This window comes from Phocoena phocoena, chromosome 16 (assembly GCF_963924675.1).
Source record: "Phocoena phocoena chromosome 16, mPhoPho1.1, whole genome shotgun sequence".
NCBI lineage: Eukaryota > Metazoa > Chordata > Mammalia > Artiodactyla > Phocoenidae > Phocoena > Phocoena phocoena.
In genome coordinates, this window is record NC_089234.1 from 61,648,292 (window position 1) to 61,665,352 (window position 17,061).

Consider the following 17,061-nt stretch of genomic DNA (forward strand, 5'->3'; position numbering starts at 1 on the left):
TCCCACCTCAGAGGCACAGGCCTGACACCCGGCCAGAGCACCAAGACCCTGTCAGCCACACGGCTGGTTTCAGTTCTGGTTAGAATTTGACAATCCTGATGATGTTCAGTGATTTTTTTTTTTTTGGCTGTGTTGGGTCTTTGTTGCTGTGCATGGGCTTTCTCTGGTTGCGGCAAGCAGGGGCTACTCTTCGTTGTGGTGCAGTGGCTTTTCTTGTTGCGGAGCACAGGCTCTAGGCGCAGAGGCTTCAGTAGTTGTGGCACGTGAGCTCTAGAGCGCAGGCTCAGTGGTTGTGCACACGGGCTTAGTTGCTCTGCGGCATGTGGGATCTTGCCGGGCCAGGGCTTGAACCCGTGTCCCCTGCATTGGCAGGCAGATTCTTAACCACTGCGCCACCAGGGAAGCCCCTCAGTGATTTTTTTTTGTTTAGTTTCCAAAACTCCTGAATCAGTTTCCAGGTTCTCTGCATTCAGTCAACACTGATGCCCAGAGAGAGACCATCTCCTTTCAGTGGATGAGCATTCTTTTATTCGTAACCTATTTCCTGTTTCCTGAAAGAAATTTCCATTTCACCCTAGCCCTTGTGCATCACAGTGCACTGACTGGTGATAACAGCAGTGCAGGAAAGGAGACAAAACAATTCAGAAGTTTGTTTCTCCTTCTCTTTCCTTTCTTATTTTTTTTTAACTTAGGTCCTCTTTCTTTTCTTCTTGGTGTTCCTGGCCAGAGGTTTGTCCATTATGTTTACTCTTTCAAAAAACCAACTCTTGGTTTCTTTGAATTTTTACATTTTTCTTCATCTCTATTTTATTTTCTCTCTGATCTTTATTATTACATTTCTTATGTTACCTTTAGGTTTTGTTTATTCTTTTTCTAATTTTCTTAGGTGGTAGGTTAGGTTGTTTATTTGAGATTTTTCTTATTTTTTAGGAAGACTTGTATGGCTCTGTACTTCCCTCTTAGGACTGCTTTTGCTTCGTCCCAGAGATTTGGTATGGTTAGATTTTCATTGTTGTTCGTCTCATGGTTTTTAAAAATTTCCTCTTTTATGTCATTGTTCACCCATTGGTTTTTTAGTAGCATGTTGTATGGTCTCCATATAAGTCTTTTCTTTTCCTTTCTCTCTCTGGTTGATTTCTGGTTTCATGCCATTGTGGTTAGAAAAGATACTTCAAATTTCTATCTTAAATTTGTTTAGGCTTGTTTTGTGAGACAGTATGTGGCCTGTTCTAGAAAATGTTCTATGTGCACTTGAAGAGAATGTGTATTCTAGTTTTTTGGATGTAATATGCTGAAAATATCTATTAAGTTTAACTGTTCTACTGTGTCATTTAGGATCTCTTTTCCCTTATCAATTTTCTATCTAGAAGATCTCTTTATTAATGACAGTGGGCTGTTAAAATCTCCCACTATTATTATATTCCCATCAGTTTCTCCCTTTATGTCTCTTAACATTTGTTTTATTGAAGTGCTCCTATAATAGGTGCATATATGTTAATGAGTGTAATATCCTCTTCTTGTATTGATACCATTATTATATAGTGTTTTTTTGTTTCTTTATGGCCTTGGCTTTAAAGTCTATTTTGTCTGATATGAGTATTGCTACCCCCTGCTTTATTGTCATTTCCATTTGCTAGAAATACTGTTTTTGATTACCTCACTTTCAATCTATGTGTGTCCTTCACCCTAAAGTGGGTCTGTTATAGCCAGCATATTGTAGACTCTTGTTTTATTATCCAGTCTGCCAGTCTTTGTGCTTTGATTGGAGCATTTAGTCCATTGACATTTAAGGTAATTATGGAAAGATATTTTTTATTGCCATTTTAAACCTTGTTTTCTTATTGATTTTGTATTTCTTTTCTTTTTTTTTCTTTTGTGATTTGATGGTTTTCTTTTGTATTATGCTTTTTGTTCTCTTCGCTTTTTGTGAATATGTTTTTGTTTTGTGATTACCCTGTTTTCAAGTACGTTTACCCATTACTGTATCTACTTGCTTTAGACTGGTAGCCATATAGGCTCAAGCATAGTCTAAGAAGAAAAATCTACATTGTCTTACTTTCTTCCCCCACATTTTGACTCTGATGTCCTCTTTTACATCTCATTTATACTTTTGCTATTCAATGTGGCTATCATCACTTTCACAAAAATTTTTTTGATTATTTTTCCTCAATCTCTGTACTGGTTTATTTAAGTGACTTTTTTTTCCAATTGTGTGATTTTCTCTTTCCTATAGATTCTTATTTTCTATTTAGAGAATACCTTTCAATATTTCTTTTAGGATTTTAGTGTTACTGTATTCTTTTAGTTTTTTCTTCTCTGAGAAATTCTCCTTCTATTCTAAATGATAATCTTGCTGGTTAGAGTATCCTAGGTTGCAGGTTTTTCTATTTCAGGACTTTGAATATATCTTGCCACTCCCTTCTGGCCTGCAGTGTTTCTGTATTGTGGTCAGTTCATAGTCTTATGGCGGTTCACTTGTAATTAATTCTTTGTTTTTTTCTTGCTGTCCTTAGAATCCTCCGTTTATTTTTCACTTTTGCCATTCTAATTGTAATGTGTCTTGGTGTAGTTCTCTTCAGGTTCATCTTGTGTTGGACCCTCTGTGCTTCCTATACCTGGATATCTGTTTCCTTCTTTAGGTTTGGGAAATTTTCAGCTATAATTTCTTCTAATACATTTTTGATCCCCTTTTTCTTCTTCTTCTGGGATTCCTATTGTGCATAGATTGACGTGCTTTATATTATCCCATAGATCTCATATATTGCTTTTTCTTGTCTTTCTGTCTGCTGTTCTGATTGGGTGATTTCCATTACTCTATCTTCCAGATCACTTATTCATTCTTCTGCATTATTTAGTTTGCTATTTATTGCCTTTAGGTTGGCTTTCATCTTGGCAAGTGAGTTTTATAATTTTAATCGTCTCCCCTTTATAGTTTCTAGTTCCTTTTTACAGTGATTTGTATTTGTTGATAGCCTTTCTTAATTCTTTCAGTATCTTTATTACCTCCTTCTGGAACTGGGGGTCTGGTAGTCTGTAGAGGTCTGTTTCATTATTTGCTCTTTCAGGGGATTTTCTTATTTTAATTGGTAGTAGTTCCTCTGCCTTTTCATTTCATTTAAATTTCTCTGACTCTATGGATTTAAGACAAAGTTATATACTGTGGTCTTGAAGGGCTGTTTTTCTGTGGGAGCATCCCTGTGTGGCCTAATATTTTTGGTGCGAGGACTTTTTAGTGTGGATGCCTGCCATGTCTGTCTTCAGGTTGTGCTGGATGTTATAGGAGGTACGATAGGTGTTGTGGTGACCAGAGCCTGCACTGGATGTTCAGCAGGGCCCCCTCTTTGCTCTGTGGTTGTCACAGCCCTCTTTGGGCCGGGTCTGCTCCCCAGTTGTTGGAGAAGAAGCCCCATATCCATTTCTGAGCTGTGGTGTGAGGTAGGCAGGACTGGAGCACTCCCGCTGAGAGAGGAGCCACTGAGTATTCTTCCACCGGAGCTGTCCACTAGGAAATGTGCTCTGTGGTGTTGCCTGTCACCTGTCGTGCAGGCTCACAAAGTACACTGTTGTTGGCACTGCCCTTGGCCCCGAGTCAGCCATGGGAATGCAGGCAGTCTACCAGGTGTACCTCAGGTGCTGTGCTCACAAAGCCACTAGCACAGATCCACCAAAGTCAGGCATGGGGACCGCTGTAGTTGCACACCTGGACCCGCCATGGGAGCTAAGGAGTCAGCTCAGGCCCTGACCATGCATCTGCATGCACGGGGCCCACAAAGCCTGCAGCTACTAATGCCGGACCCACCATAGCTACAGGAGCGCCAGTAATCTGCTCAGGTGTCCCACAGGCAATGAAGGTACAAAGCTGCGTGCAGCTACATAAATCCACTGAAGTCACACGCCTCTGCCTGTGGGCAACCCGCCAGCACTCGCATGCCCCCCGAGCTGTAGAGGGGGAGCCGTGCCCACTGTAAGCACCGAGAACGAGGCCGCTACGGCGAGGCCCCCCACTCCCTTGGTGTGCACGTTAATAACGGGGCTTCTGTGACCAACCCATACTCTGTCCTGCACACACGCCTGGCTGCAGCCTGGACCACGCTCCAGCCCCTTTGGGCCATCTCTGCACAGCCAACCCGTCCTCTCCCTGTGTCTATCTGCTGAAGCCGAGTTTCAGCACCCAGCCCCACGTGCTCCAGCAGATGCGCGTCTGGGCTGCGGAGTGCAACCAGGTGGCCGCGACTGTCTGTGCTGGTCTCTCTCTGTTCTGCCTGCTGCAAGCCGGCTGGCCGCACTGTCTGAGCTGCTGAAGCTCCCTGTCCCGGCTGATCTCCCAGCTGGTGAAGGGGGTTCCTGGGGTGAGGAGACCTTGCCTCTTTCACAGCTCCCTCCAAGGGGTGCAGGTCCCATCCTGATTCTTTTTTTTTTTTTCTTTCATCCTACCCAGTTATATGGTGATCTTTCTTGAAGCTTTGGTTGTATGAGATCTTCTGCCAGCCTCCTGTAGGTATTCTCTGACAATTGTTCCACATGTACATGTATTGTTGATGTATTTATGGGAGGAGGTGAGCTCCATGTCCTTTTTTTTTTTTTTTTTTTTTTTTGCGGTACGCGGGCCTCTCACTGTCGTGGCCTCTCCCGTTGCGGAGCACAGGCCACGGACGCGCAGGCCCAGCGGCCATGGCTCACGGGCCCAGCCGCTCCGCGGCACGTGGGATCCTCCCGGACCGGGGCACAAACCCGCATCCCCTGCATCGGCAGGCGGACTCTCAACCACTGCGCCACCAGGGAAGCCCTCCATGTCCTTTTATATTCTGCCATCTTGATCTCTCTGTCCGGTACCTTTTTTTAGTAACAAGTTCTCAGTAAAGCTTAATGTCGAACCAACAAGGTTCAGACAGTGGTTCCCCCATCTGCTTCACTTCTGACATAAATTCTTCTAAATGTGCTTTGACCTAATGACTGGATCAGGGGACAAGCCACTAGACATGGCAGTATGGACTGTTATGTCACCTTTCTGCCTCTGCTTACTCATGGATCAAAGACTGAAAAATGCCAACCTGGAAGGCACTACAGTTATATGAAGCACCTTGATGTGGTACAAAGACACAAGGAACACTTTTTGGAAATAAACATGTTTATTCTAAAATTAATGCAAATAATTGAAATTATAGCAGAGGATGTTAAGGAGCTATTATGGACCAAAAAAAAACACAAGAAAAAGTAAGGCAATTACAACTCCAGCTCAAGAAAAGGCTCTCAAACACATGCCTTCTGCTTACGGGCTATAGCTGGTGGCTACCAAGTTAGGCCTCTGTCATTACTTCTATCACTACTGGGTCTAGCTAAAAGCAGCTTGTTGCTGTCAAGACCCACAGAGAAGGCAAAGGGGCTCACAGCTGTGAGCATCAGGACACCACTTCTTGGGTGGACCACGCCTCCTCACCAAACATATCCTGGCCCCTTTTTCTCTAGGGTTTACCCCAAAGCAAGTAGGGGCTCAGGGAACCAAGTCCTTTGGCAGAAACTATATGGCAAAGGCGGTATTCCTTGGCTTGATTCTGGCCAAGTGTGAATGGGCTGAGAGCCAGAATGAAAAGCTGGGTTACGTGAAGGACAGAACTTCAGAGCCTGAATAACCCTTCAGAAAGACTTCTCACTTCCTATTCATAATGGGACAAGAGGCCCAGTGGTTACGTGTGCAGATATCTGAGGAGTTCCATCAGCTCCCAAACCAAATGTAGGGCTTGAAATCAGTGTCCTTTGGTGAAATGGATCCACACTGCCCAGCTGGGTGGAGACCACCCCAGATGGCTCAATCCATCAGTAAGATGTAAGCAGGTGTGGATGAGGGGGGCGACTGAAAACTTAAGAGAAGGCCCTGGCCCTGAGGAACTGAAGATGTGAGTTCCAGACCTTTAAACAGGTGTGGCCACCACTCCTGGTGGAGCTACCAGGAAGGTGCTTGGAACTGAGCAGAACTGCCGCTCGTCCATGTCTGAACTGGTTCTGGTATCAGTGGTCACACACAACCATTTCAACACCAAGGGGCACTTCTCCCCAGCAGCCGGTTTGGAGCTGCCACCACCCCAGTAGGTATCTTCCCTGTGTGAATATAGTCATCCACAGTGACTAAAACTGGGGACATTTTATTAACTGCTTCTTAAGAGATTATTGCTGCAATTAGGAAGGGAGCCTTGAGATGGAAAAGGGGGAGATTAAAGACTGAAAAGATCTAAAAGAGGCCAGTACCGTTTTCCAGGTATAAAACCGGTCATGTTAAAAGTGACGTGGCAGTATATTCACGCGACTACTTAATTCTAACCCAGAAAAGAGAGTACAGTCTTCGCAGAGGCCGATGTGACACCTGCTAGCAACAAGACATCATCAAGACATTCTACCCACCACTGCCAGACTGTTACGTGCACAGGTGTACAGAATAGAAAGCCCACAAGTGTTGGTCAGACTAACGCTCGTGACCATAACCTAAAGTGGCAACAAGCACTGTCACAGCACAGAGGAAGGTCCTGGGAGACACCGGAAGCAAGAGCACACTCTGCAGGACACGTGCTTCTCCATCTCAGCAGCTGACAAACCACAGTGCTGCCTGCCGGGGGGTTCTGGGCCCCTGGACTTCCTCTGTCCAACCTGAACACACTGGAGATTCAGGGACGGTTCATGCACAGTCTCTCTCTCAGGAGGTGCCCAGCAGTTCAGCCACCAGGGGGAACGTGACCCTCACCTCCAAAGGATCTGAGCCTCTAACAGAAACATACCCCAACCATCCTTGGAACCCACAGAAGACAGGACGAAGACACCACACCAGCCCTGCAGTGACATGGCCAGCTGGTCACAGTTAGTGTGTAGGAAGTACAGAGCTAAAGAACACTTCAGACAACCGTGCCAAGGAGCCGGCGGGAAGTCCGGGCGTCGTGGCTCTCCCGGCCGGTGTTCCCAGCGAAGAAGGCTAGAGGAGTCCAGCTTGAAGAGGCTGAATATTCAGGAGTCCCTGAGAGGGGTAGGGGACGAAGGAAAGTTCCTCCTGACTTACCCCTACCCAGGTGAAAGCCTCAAGGACCGATCCAGTTGCCCTCGGCCCGGGTCAGGAGTAGCCCGGCCCCATTGAGGAAGAAGGCACATGGGGTGTCAGCATGAGAGCAGGACCACGGCTCGGCCTAGATCAGGGCCCCGCGTGGGAGGCGGAGCGTGGGGAGCGGGCGCAGGGTTGGGTCCTGTCCCTGCACCACCCTGAGCAACTAGTCTGACGAAGGAATCCCAGGCCCTGGGCCACAACTGACACTTGCCATCATGTCTTCCTATTCCAGAAAGTTTACCTCATCCTAGCCAGGGCCGAGGAGCTTGCAGTACCTGAGGCTTAACTGCCGTCGTACCTTTGGGAGCTGAATAAAGGGGGAAGAGGCAGGAAGAACACAGAATGGAGAGAGATTTTCCCTGCCTTGGGGGCTCTCTCACGCCCACCTCGGGTAAGTTGAGGCAATTTGTGAAGGTGCTTTGAGCTGTTCCTTCAGGCAAGCAAACATGCTTGACGGCTTGGAGTGGCAGGGAGGGGAGGACTGCTGCCAACTCTGGTGACACATGTGAATTTGGGTGCTCATCCCACCCCGATCCTCAGGAAAGTACAGAAAAGGGCCCAGGAGAGAGTTCAGGTGTGCCCCAACGCTGCCAATTCAGGGAGGCAGCCCCAGAAGGCCCTAGATTCTCTGAAACCGCGTTCTTTCCCTCGTCCATGGAAATAGGGACAAACCAGTGGGGGCATAATTTCCAACAACAGTCTTCAAAGATGACGACAACCAAGTATCAAATGGGAACTGCAGGCACCGCCGAGGACCAGTGACTGCTCCAGACCCTGCCGTGGTGGACTGAGCAGATCTGCTGGACCGTGCCGGCCCCGCAGAGCAAGAAGATGGCTGGTCAACCTGTGTCTTCGAGAGACAACACAAGCTGCAACAGAAGGGACCCTGAGACAGCTAACCACTCACAGAGGAGGACTGGAAAAGCCTCCTGCTTAGAGCAGACCTCACCCTCACCGAGGGAAACATCGGTTATGGAACACTTCCCGTCTGACTAGCCCACCTGCCTGAGGTAACAAAGCAAACCTTTTCCTATCTTGTAAACCGTAGCCCAGCTTCCCTAAGGAGTCAGGACAGGTCAGAGTTCCCACACCGTGATTAAGTGAAGCTGAAAGCAAGAGGGGTTAGAGAAGGAAATGGTTAAAACAATTCCCAGGGTAACATTTAGGACAAGGGCAAAATAATTACGTCATGGAATCCTTTAGAGTCTTCACGTTAAAAACCACAAAGGGATGGAAACAAGAATCCTGAGGATCAAGCTGTCTCATGGTCTGCCGTGCTGTGCTCTGTGGAGCAAAGACCAGATGTTGAAACCACGTGGCCCGTCCCACACCCCGAGAACCTTCTGAAGGCCAGAGGCACCTCAGGGCCACGGAGGATCCCAGCTCAGCGGGGTTTTGGAGAACCATTCATCTGGCTGCCCTGAGTTACAGCGTCTGTGCTGAAAAGGCTGTCCAAGAAGACGGAGGACAGTTCTGCCACCAGGTTCCTGTCGACTGTAGCCTGGGCCATGCCGTAGATCGCACCCTACAAACCCAGTCACAGAGTGTCATTAGAGACGAGGGGTCCGGAGCAGCCCGCGCTGCGGTCGCGCACTCCTCCTCCCCCCATGCCCGCCTCCCCAGCCCAGGCACTGTGCGAGCAGCAAGGCATAGGCTGTTTTTCACAGGCATTTGCCAGCCTGCCATTCTGCCTAAAGAACCGTCCTATGGGATTTGGTGTAGAAAATTCCGGAGGAAACAGGCTTATTGCCTTTACCTGTGTCAAAATTTTCTTTTGAAATGGACACTACCACCACCTGTCTTTGTACAGCACTTTCAAATTTACAAGGTGCTTATTATATCTAGCATACCTCGTTTGAGACTAAAACAAACCCTGGGAATGGGTGAGCAGAGATCATCAGTTCTGACTAATAAGGAAAGAGGTTTGTGGATAAGGGACAGAGGCAGGAACAGACTGGAGATCATCTGATTCTTTCAAGCCCACCAACACCACCTGAACTTCCACAGGAAGAAAAAACCCCACGTGTCCCTACCATTCCTGTGGTCTTTGCTTTCGGATTCTTCATGATTTGAGTGACGGATTCCCGGATGTCCTTTAGGAACTGTATCGCTACTCGCTTACGGGTGTGTACCAGTGTGATGCAGAAATGAATGCTATGGGAGAAGAAAGACAAAGTGAGATGAATCCTGGAATAAGAGGGGGAAAAAGTTCTGAAATCAGGCAGCCCCCAACACAGGAATTGATTGACTGCTTCTTCATGGTGCTCGTGACAAGTGTAGCCAAAGTGCTCCCAGCCGTGGGCATCAGGGCTCTCAGATACACGGGCTGTCAAGAGGGCTTCATGCCCTCAGCGTGACCGGGAACCACCCTGACAAGATGAATACAGCTGGCTGTTCTGTCCTCCCCCTCCCCTCAGAAACTGTCCACTGCTGTTCCTTCAAGCATGTGACAACCCACAGGATGCTTTTATCTTAGGTGGTAAACCCTCATGGGGCTAGGGCCATATGGCTGGGGTCTCGAAGGTCTTCAGGGCAGAGAAGAAACTGACTGCTCCTGTAGGGAGACTGGGGTACAGTGGGATTGTGAAGAGGAGAAAACGGAATCCAGATGGGACTGGCAGTGGCACGACACATGACAGGATCGGCAGGGGTGCGGAGGACACTAAGAGACCTACTCTGTTGAAGCAGAGTGTTTATTTAAAGGCATCCTGGAAGATTAGGTTAGAAATGCCTATGGAAGGCGACAGCAGCAGGCCTGAATGACTGCAGGCCCTGGATTAGAGGCCCTCTGTTACTCAGGTCATGAGAGCACCTGCGGATGGGCCAGAACAGAGCCCAGAGAGAGAGCAAGTGTGTGTGGGGCGGTGGGAGACGATCTCATGACCGACCACTTGTCTCAAGGCTGCCACCTAATTTGCCAGACTTTAAAGCTAACAGTCTTGTTCTTGATATCGAATAACTCCAAATAGCAAGACAGACATCCTGAGATACTACAGGTGCCACTAAAGTGCTGGGCTCTAGCAGTCACTCTCTGTACTTCAGGTCATCTTGCTGTCCAAGTCCTTCAGCAGTCATGGAGCAAAGGAAAGTCTTCAAGCTCACCTGGGTGGGAACTGCAACTGGTTCAAGCTCCAGCCCTTGGCATTCATCAGGTTGAATAGTCGATAGATGTCAAAATCATGGGAGCCCAGAGCAATGACTGACAATTGAGGATTCCCAAAAACAAAGATGCCTTTGATATTTTCCAGTCTTAAAACAAAAGGAACAGAAAGGAAATTCAGGCACGTACATTCTTCTGGTCATCTCATGTCTCCCTTGTAACAAATCTAACCTTTGGGGGCTTAAGTTTTCTCATAAGGTGGCTAGACTGAGATCAGTGGTTCCTAAATATTAAAAATATTTTTAAGGCTCAAACCCCACTAGATCCAATGAATCAAGACTGTTGGCTCTTAACCTGTCTGCCCAACCCCCAAATTATAATATGCCCCTCAGGGGTATCTGAGGGATAAACACTGTACTTTTTTGTAAATCCTGGAAAAATAATCCATCTCTCTTTAAAAAAGTCATCCATGTAGGGCTTCCCTGGTGGTTCAGTGGTTAAGAATCCGCCTGCCAACGCAGGGGACACGAGTTCAAGCCCTGGTCCGGGAAGATCCCACATGCTGCAAAGCAGCTAAGCCCGTGCGCCACAACTACTGAGCCTGCGCTCTAGAGCCCACGAGCCACAACTCCTGAAGCCTGCACACCTAGAGCCCATGCTCCACAACAAGACAAGCCACTGCAATGAGAAGCCCATGCACCACAACCAAGAGTAGCCTCCGCTCGCCGCAACTAAAGAAAGCCCGCGTGCAGCAACAAAATTAAAAAATAAAAATAAAAAGTCATCCACGTAATCCCTAAAGCAAGAAATGGTACAGCACTTCTCAGCAGATGGTGTATCAGGACCATATGCAGGCCTTTTTCAAGTGAGCTGTGCCTACTGGCTGCTTTCATTCACCCTCAAGAGCGTGAAGAGGCCTCCCCAATCCTGGTGACACACGGAGAGCCAGGCAGGTGACACACGAAGAGGTGTGTTAGACAAAGCACACAAGCTGGTTCTAGCCTTCACCCCAGATTTCACCACCCCTTCCGCCCTCCCCCTCTCCAGTTCTTCTCTTACTCCAGCGACCCTCCAAGTGTGACGCAGACCAGCAGCATTAGTGTCCACTGGGAACTTTCCGAAATGCCAATCTTCAGACTCCCGTTCCAGACCTACTGCGTCAGAATCCTAGGAGTGGGCCCCGGCAATCTGCATCTTAACAAGCCCTCCGTGTGACTGATGAGGGTTCAACCTCACGTTCTGAGAAGCGCTGTCTTAACCGTTAAGCTGTACACCAGCACCTGGCAAGAGCTGCCAGTTGTCAGGGAGACAACACGGCCCACGGATGAAGCCCGGGTGCGGCCTCCAAGTCCCAGCACGCAAGGGAGCTGACCCCCCCAGGCCAACACCACACTCCGGGCCTGCAGACGGGCTGCAGCCACGGCACTGGGCCTAGCAGCTGCCTTGAGCCTACAGCAGACAAAGCAAGTGACACGGCAGAGCCCCCCAACCTTCCAGACATACTCTGACTTGAGGAAGCGAGTGGTTTTGATGATCTGCTTGGTAGCTTCAACGTAGCCGCTCTCACCGAAGTACATCAGGGCGGCCCAACAGGCTGCACTGATGCCACCAGGCCGTGAGCCTGCAATGGTTGGGGAAGCGTAGATGCCGCCCTGCCAATCTGTGTCAACGAAGAACTGATGGTGCCTGTACTTCTTGTCAGAGTATAACACCACTGAAGAGCCCTTGGGAGCGTAGCCATACTGAGGGGCAGAAGCAGACAGGTGAGTGTACAGTTCCACGCGGCAGACCTGCCCCAGAGCTCTCTTCATGCAGATTCCCCCTGTCTGTCGGTTTCCCTCTGTTCCCACTCACATTAAGATTTCCAACTTATTAAAAAGTATAAGAAACTTCAGGGCGGTTCATGGGGTTTAAATTCTCTGTTTTAGGAATGAGGAATCTGAGGCCCAGGAAAAGCAACGTCTTGTCTAGTTAATCGGTTTGCTTCCTATCTCTCACGCAGCATAGAGTTTTCCTTATTCTTATTTAAGACAGTACCCCAGGAAGGTATGTCAGGATGGAAGCAAAGATAAATTTCCACTGGAAGCCAGGACAGGTGGAATTGAGGTCACTTGTAGCAACTAAAATCACGCTCTGACCCCCTTTCCATCCTTTCTGGCTGAGTATCATGCTTCCTTCTTAACACCATGGTGCTCAAAATCTAGAAGCTACTTCATCCAGCTGTAAAATGAACTACGTACTTCACGAGTGTGCCCTCCTAATTAGCTCACTGAAGCTAACACGTGACTGATGTTACCCCCTGAGCCACACAAGGATAGACAGTAAGAAAGAGGGCACTTTGCCTCAGTCCACCAGGGGTAGCAGGCATGGACATTTCAAACATGACAAGCCAAACATTCCTGAGCACATAAGTTCATCCCTTTTTCAGAAGGGCTCTTCCAGTGATAAACTCCAGTCACGCAGGTACAGGAGCCCCAGGAGCTTGGGGGCTGCAGCGTCAGCGTACCTCCTCTTAGGAACTCCGGTTATCAACCTCACCTCCTCCCCCCACCCCCAAGGATCTCAAGGCTTCAGGGAACCTTTGTGTAAGGGCCACTACACTAGCATGTCGCAGTTACATACAGTCACTGGATACAGAAACTCTCTTAGCTGTGACGTAAAGATAATAGCTTCCTTTTCACTACTGCTGGTCACCTCTAGCATTGTACCTTGTCATACGAATCAGCTGCCTTGGTGTGAGCAAAGAGCCAGATTTAATTTTATATTAATGGGGGAAACTAATGCTTTAACCAATTTTTTTACTGGTAGTAGTCAAAATAATCAACTGTCTACTTTGATTAACATGTGGTCTCTTCCCTCACTCACCTTATGAGTATCAACTGAAATGCTGGTCACACCTTTCACCCGGAAATCAAATGGGTGCTCCAGTGGGTATCCGGCTTTCTCCATAAAGACGATGAGGAAGCCCCCCAGACAAGCGTCCACGTGAAGAGGTATTTTGTATTTGACAGCCAGCTAGTTCCATAAACCAAAGACCATAGACAATATCAGTTATAGCTCTACAACGAAAACTTTGCAAGACATGGGTGGAATGGTGGGATACAGGCCCAAGGCATTATGTACTGTCTTCCATGTTTTAAAAACCTGGCTGTTTTTGACATTTTTTAATAAAGCTTGTCTTTCAAATGTAGTTAGCCTTCAAAATAATTCATCTGAATGTGGTTTCTATTTTATATTTAAATACGTGGGGCCTCAAACTCACCTGCAAAATCCAGCAAGAAATGAGAAGCACTCTGATTTAGGCTGGGGGCGGGGAAGGAGGGAGGGATGCTCTGGGGCAGCATGGTGAGCTCTGGCAGGCATGCCCTAAATGCAGATTATTTCCTGATCTGAATCAAAACGTCAGTACTGCTTCAGAATGTCCAGTTTAAACAAAGGCTTCCTCCTCGTGTTATCCCTCCCCCATAGCAGAAGCTAGTCACTTTCAGAGGCTTCGGCAGGGCTGTGCAGTGTATCACAGGGCGGATGAGAGCTGTTCATCACCACTGGGCTAGAATCTGAACTCAGAAGAGCTTCTTTTTGCCAAGTACTGCACCATTAGATTCTACTTTAAAATCTCAGTCTGCCTGCCTAGTAGTCCATTCTCACACATACCTTGGCCACATCAGGGACAGGATCTATCACACCGTGAGGAAACTGGGGGGCAGAACAGACGAGCATGGCAGTGTTCCTGGAGATGGCTCTTCGCATGGCCTAGGGGTTTAAAGTTGAAAGGAAAGTGAGAAGCCACATCACAATTCCTCCTCTTTTCTGCCGCCAGGAGCCATCTAGGCTACTAGCCTCGAGTTCCAGTTCCACTAGCACCCCTGCTTCACCTCTCCAACCTGGAAGAACACCACCGCCCTGCCGTGCTGGCCGGATACAAACATTTGGGGGGAACAGTCTGAGAGCACAGTACAAAAACAGCAGAATCACCGTGAGGGTAAAAAAGAATATTCGGCTAAGAGGCAAAAGAGCCAAATGTGAGTCCTTGCCCCACCTATTAGCAGTGAAGCCTTGAGGAAACTACGTAACCAGCCAGTGTGTTTCCGCGGCTGCAATAACACTAACAGCTTCTACGACCTCCCCAGGTTGTCATGAGGCTCAAATGCGATTCTGATAACACTGAAAACTACAGAGTTCTTCTGTGTAAATGCAAGGCATAAAAGTAATTACTAAAGGAATATTACTCTGGCTTAAAATATCCTGCCATTTGCGACAATGTGGATGAACTTGGACGACATTATGCTAAGTTAAATAAGCCAGACACAGAAGGACAAATACTGCACGATCTCACTTATATGAGGAATCTAAAACAAACTCATAGATGCAAAGAGTAGAACTGTGCTTGCCAGGAGCTGGAGGATGAGGGCAACAGGGAGATGTTGGTCAAGGGGTACCAAGTTCCAGTTAGGCAAGATGAGTAAGTTCTGGAGCTCTAATGTAGAGCCACGTGACTATGCTAAGCAACACTGCACCGTATAGCTGAAATCTGCTGAGAGATCTGCAGGGTGGTCTTACGTATTCTAACCGTGAAGAAAGAAAATGGAACTATGTGAGGTGATGGAGATGTTAAATAGCTTGACTGTGGTGATGATTTCACAATGTACGCATGGATCAAAACACCAAGTTGTATACCCTATACACAATTTTTTACTTGTCAATTAGTTAATACCTCAATTAAGGTGGGGGGAATAATGCTAGTGCTAATAAATTGTACAGTTTACTTCTGAAAAAAAAATTACTATTATAATGGCAATGGTACTAATTCAGGCCAATCGAAAACGACAGTGAGAGTCTTAGGGCAAGTTAGTCCTGGCTCATTTTACAGACAGAAGAGAGTGATGGTGCTGAAACAAAACCTTAAAGTCTCAGGTTTGTCTCATCTTCCTATTCGAGTTCATGAAAAGACTGAAGCTGCAGTGACTCACCACTGCCAGTGGCAGTTTTTGCAACTCTGGCTACTACAGTCAAAGGCATTTTGAGCCTATCTGTGTGTGACACTGGAAAAAGCACTTCCTGCTTCTTGCAGCCCAAGACAGACAACAGCCCTTCAGAGGAACTCACCCGAACATCCACCTCCATCACTTTGTTCAGTGGAACCCGTTTAATCTTCATCCCAAAATAGTTGGCTGCTTTGTCAAATGCAGCATGGGCACTCTGGGGGGCTACACTAAAGGACAGGGAAGAAGAAAACAGTGAAATTCAAATCAAAACAGGGTTCAAGAGATAACATGGTTAGCAGCTAATCTAAATCACCAGGAAGCAACTTCTGATTATTTTTAGTCCAGTTTTTAAAACTGTTTATATTGTTTTATTTTTCTTTTTAAACACAGACAAAAAGAGGTCACCTGATTTTCTAGAGAAACCTTCTCCCTGCTTCTTCCTGCTACCAAACCATTTTGGTAGCAGGAAGAACTTGGAAATAATGCCACATGGAGGGATCCCAAGCATCAGTCAGGGCTGACGGGGAATCTGGCTCAGATCAACATGCGGTCGAACCCTCTAGGGGTTGCCTACCCAAAGACGGGTACCTCAGTGAGGAGCAAGCTTCCTGACACAACACATGTTCAAGCACAAAACATAAGATTGCTCGGCAGGGATGCTAAAGCAGCAGTCAAGCATCAGATCAGTGCTCTTCTCCATCTCTGGAAGACCATGATCCTATGAAAAACGACAATCCCCATTTTTCCTTCATATTTGGGAGCAGCATTTCAAACAGTATTGAAAAAGGAAACCAAGTCATTTGCTTTCAGACTTCCCTCATTTACTCCTCTCTTACAATTAATCTGTTCCCTTTAAGGCAGAAAAATCGCTATCACTGAATAAGTACCAAGCATCAAAGATTCGTGCATGAAGAGAGATGGCAGCCTAACTTACTCTTAGGCTAGGTATGAATCACAGCATGAGATCATGTACAACAAAACTCTTAGTCACTTGACACTTGTGGAAAAAAATTAACCCAAAAGATGTGGTATAAACACATCGTACAAGGAGGGAACCTAAAGAAAAAAAAAATGCAACCAAGTATCAAAATTATGTCCATGGGGTGGCAATACAGGTACATCTCAAGAAGATTTTTTAAAACTTTCCTCCCAGAACACAGCTGTCAGGCTGAAATTTTCTTAGGGAGCACCCCGAAGCAGCCTATTATACTTAAGTAACTTTCACTGAACTGAGATAAGTAGAGAGCTTTCCTTAGGCACGAGATAAACTTATAGCATCACAGAATTCAAAGATGTAGTCCTATAACTCTGTCAACTTTTAGAAAAAGGATCAATATACACCAGGTATAAATCTGGGTGGTTGGGAAAGGGAATGACCTTCAATATTAACTAGCAGATCCACTTAGGATTTTGCTGAATGTGAAGGATAATGGTCAGGGGCACAGGACGGGAGAGAAGAGGACTGGAATTACCAGAGGAAGACAAGAATCAGAAAACAGATTATCAGGCTGTTTCACACAGCAGTATTCCACACAGACAAACCTAACAGGGGAAAAAACCCAGCCACACATACAGTCAAGCCCTCCGTATCCATGAGTTCAGCCACCCAAGGAAGGAAAATATTCAGGGGGAAATGAGTTCCAAAAAGCAAAACTTGTATTTGCTGCATACCAGCAACTGTTTACATAGCATTTACACATTAAGTATTCTAAGTAATCTAGAGATGATTTAAAACCATATGGAGGGGCTTCCCTGGTGGCACAGTGGTTAAGAATGCGCCTGCCAATGCAGGGGACACAGGTTTGAGCCCTGGTCCAGGAAGATCCCACATGCCGCAGAGCAACTAAGCCTGTGCGCCACAACTACCGAGCCTGCGCGCTAGAGCCCGTGCT

At 47.0% G+C, this 17,061-nt stretch overlaps 1 protein-coding gene across 1 annotated transcript in view; it reads right to left on the reverse strand.

Annotated features, from left to right (window-relative positions):
• Positions 1-8,468: 8,468 nt before the first annotated feature.
• SGPL1 (sphingosine-1-phosphate lyase 1) overlaps positions 8,469-17,061 on the reverse strand; it is a 32,269-nt gene continuing 23,676 nt past the window's right edge. The window contains exons 8-14 of the mRNA XM_065893924.1: positions 15,291-15,396; positions 13,839-13,937; positions 13,050-13,199; positions 11,688-11,926; positions 10,187-10,333; positions 9,118-9,238; positions 8,469-8,609 (exon numbers count right to left, since the gene is read on the reverse strand). Coding sequence (XP_065749996.1) covers positions 8,469-8,609; positions 9,118-9,238; positions 10,187-10,333; positions 11,688-11,926; positions 13,050-13,199; positions 13,839-13,937; positions 15,291-15,396 — 1,003 coding nt within the window. The remainder of the gene's footprint in view (positions 8,610-9,117; positions 9,239-10,186; positions 10,334-11,687; positions 11,927-13,049; positions 13,200-13,838; positions 13,938-15,290; positions 15,397-17,061) is intronic.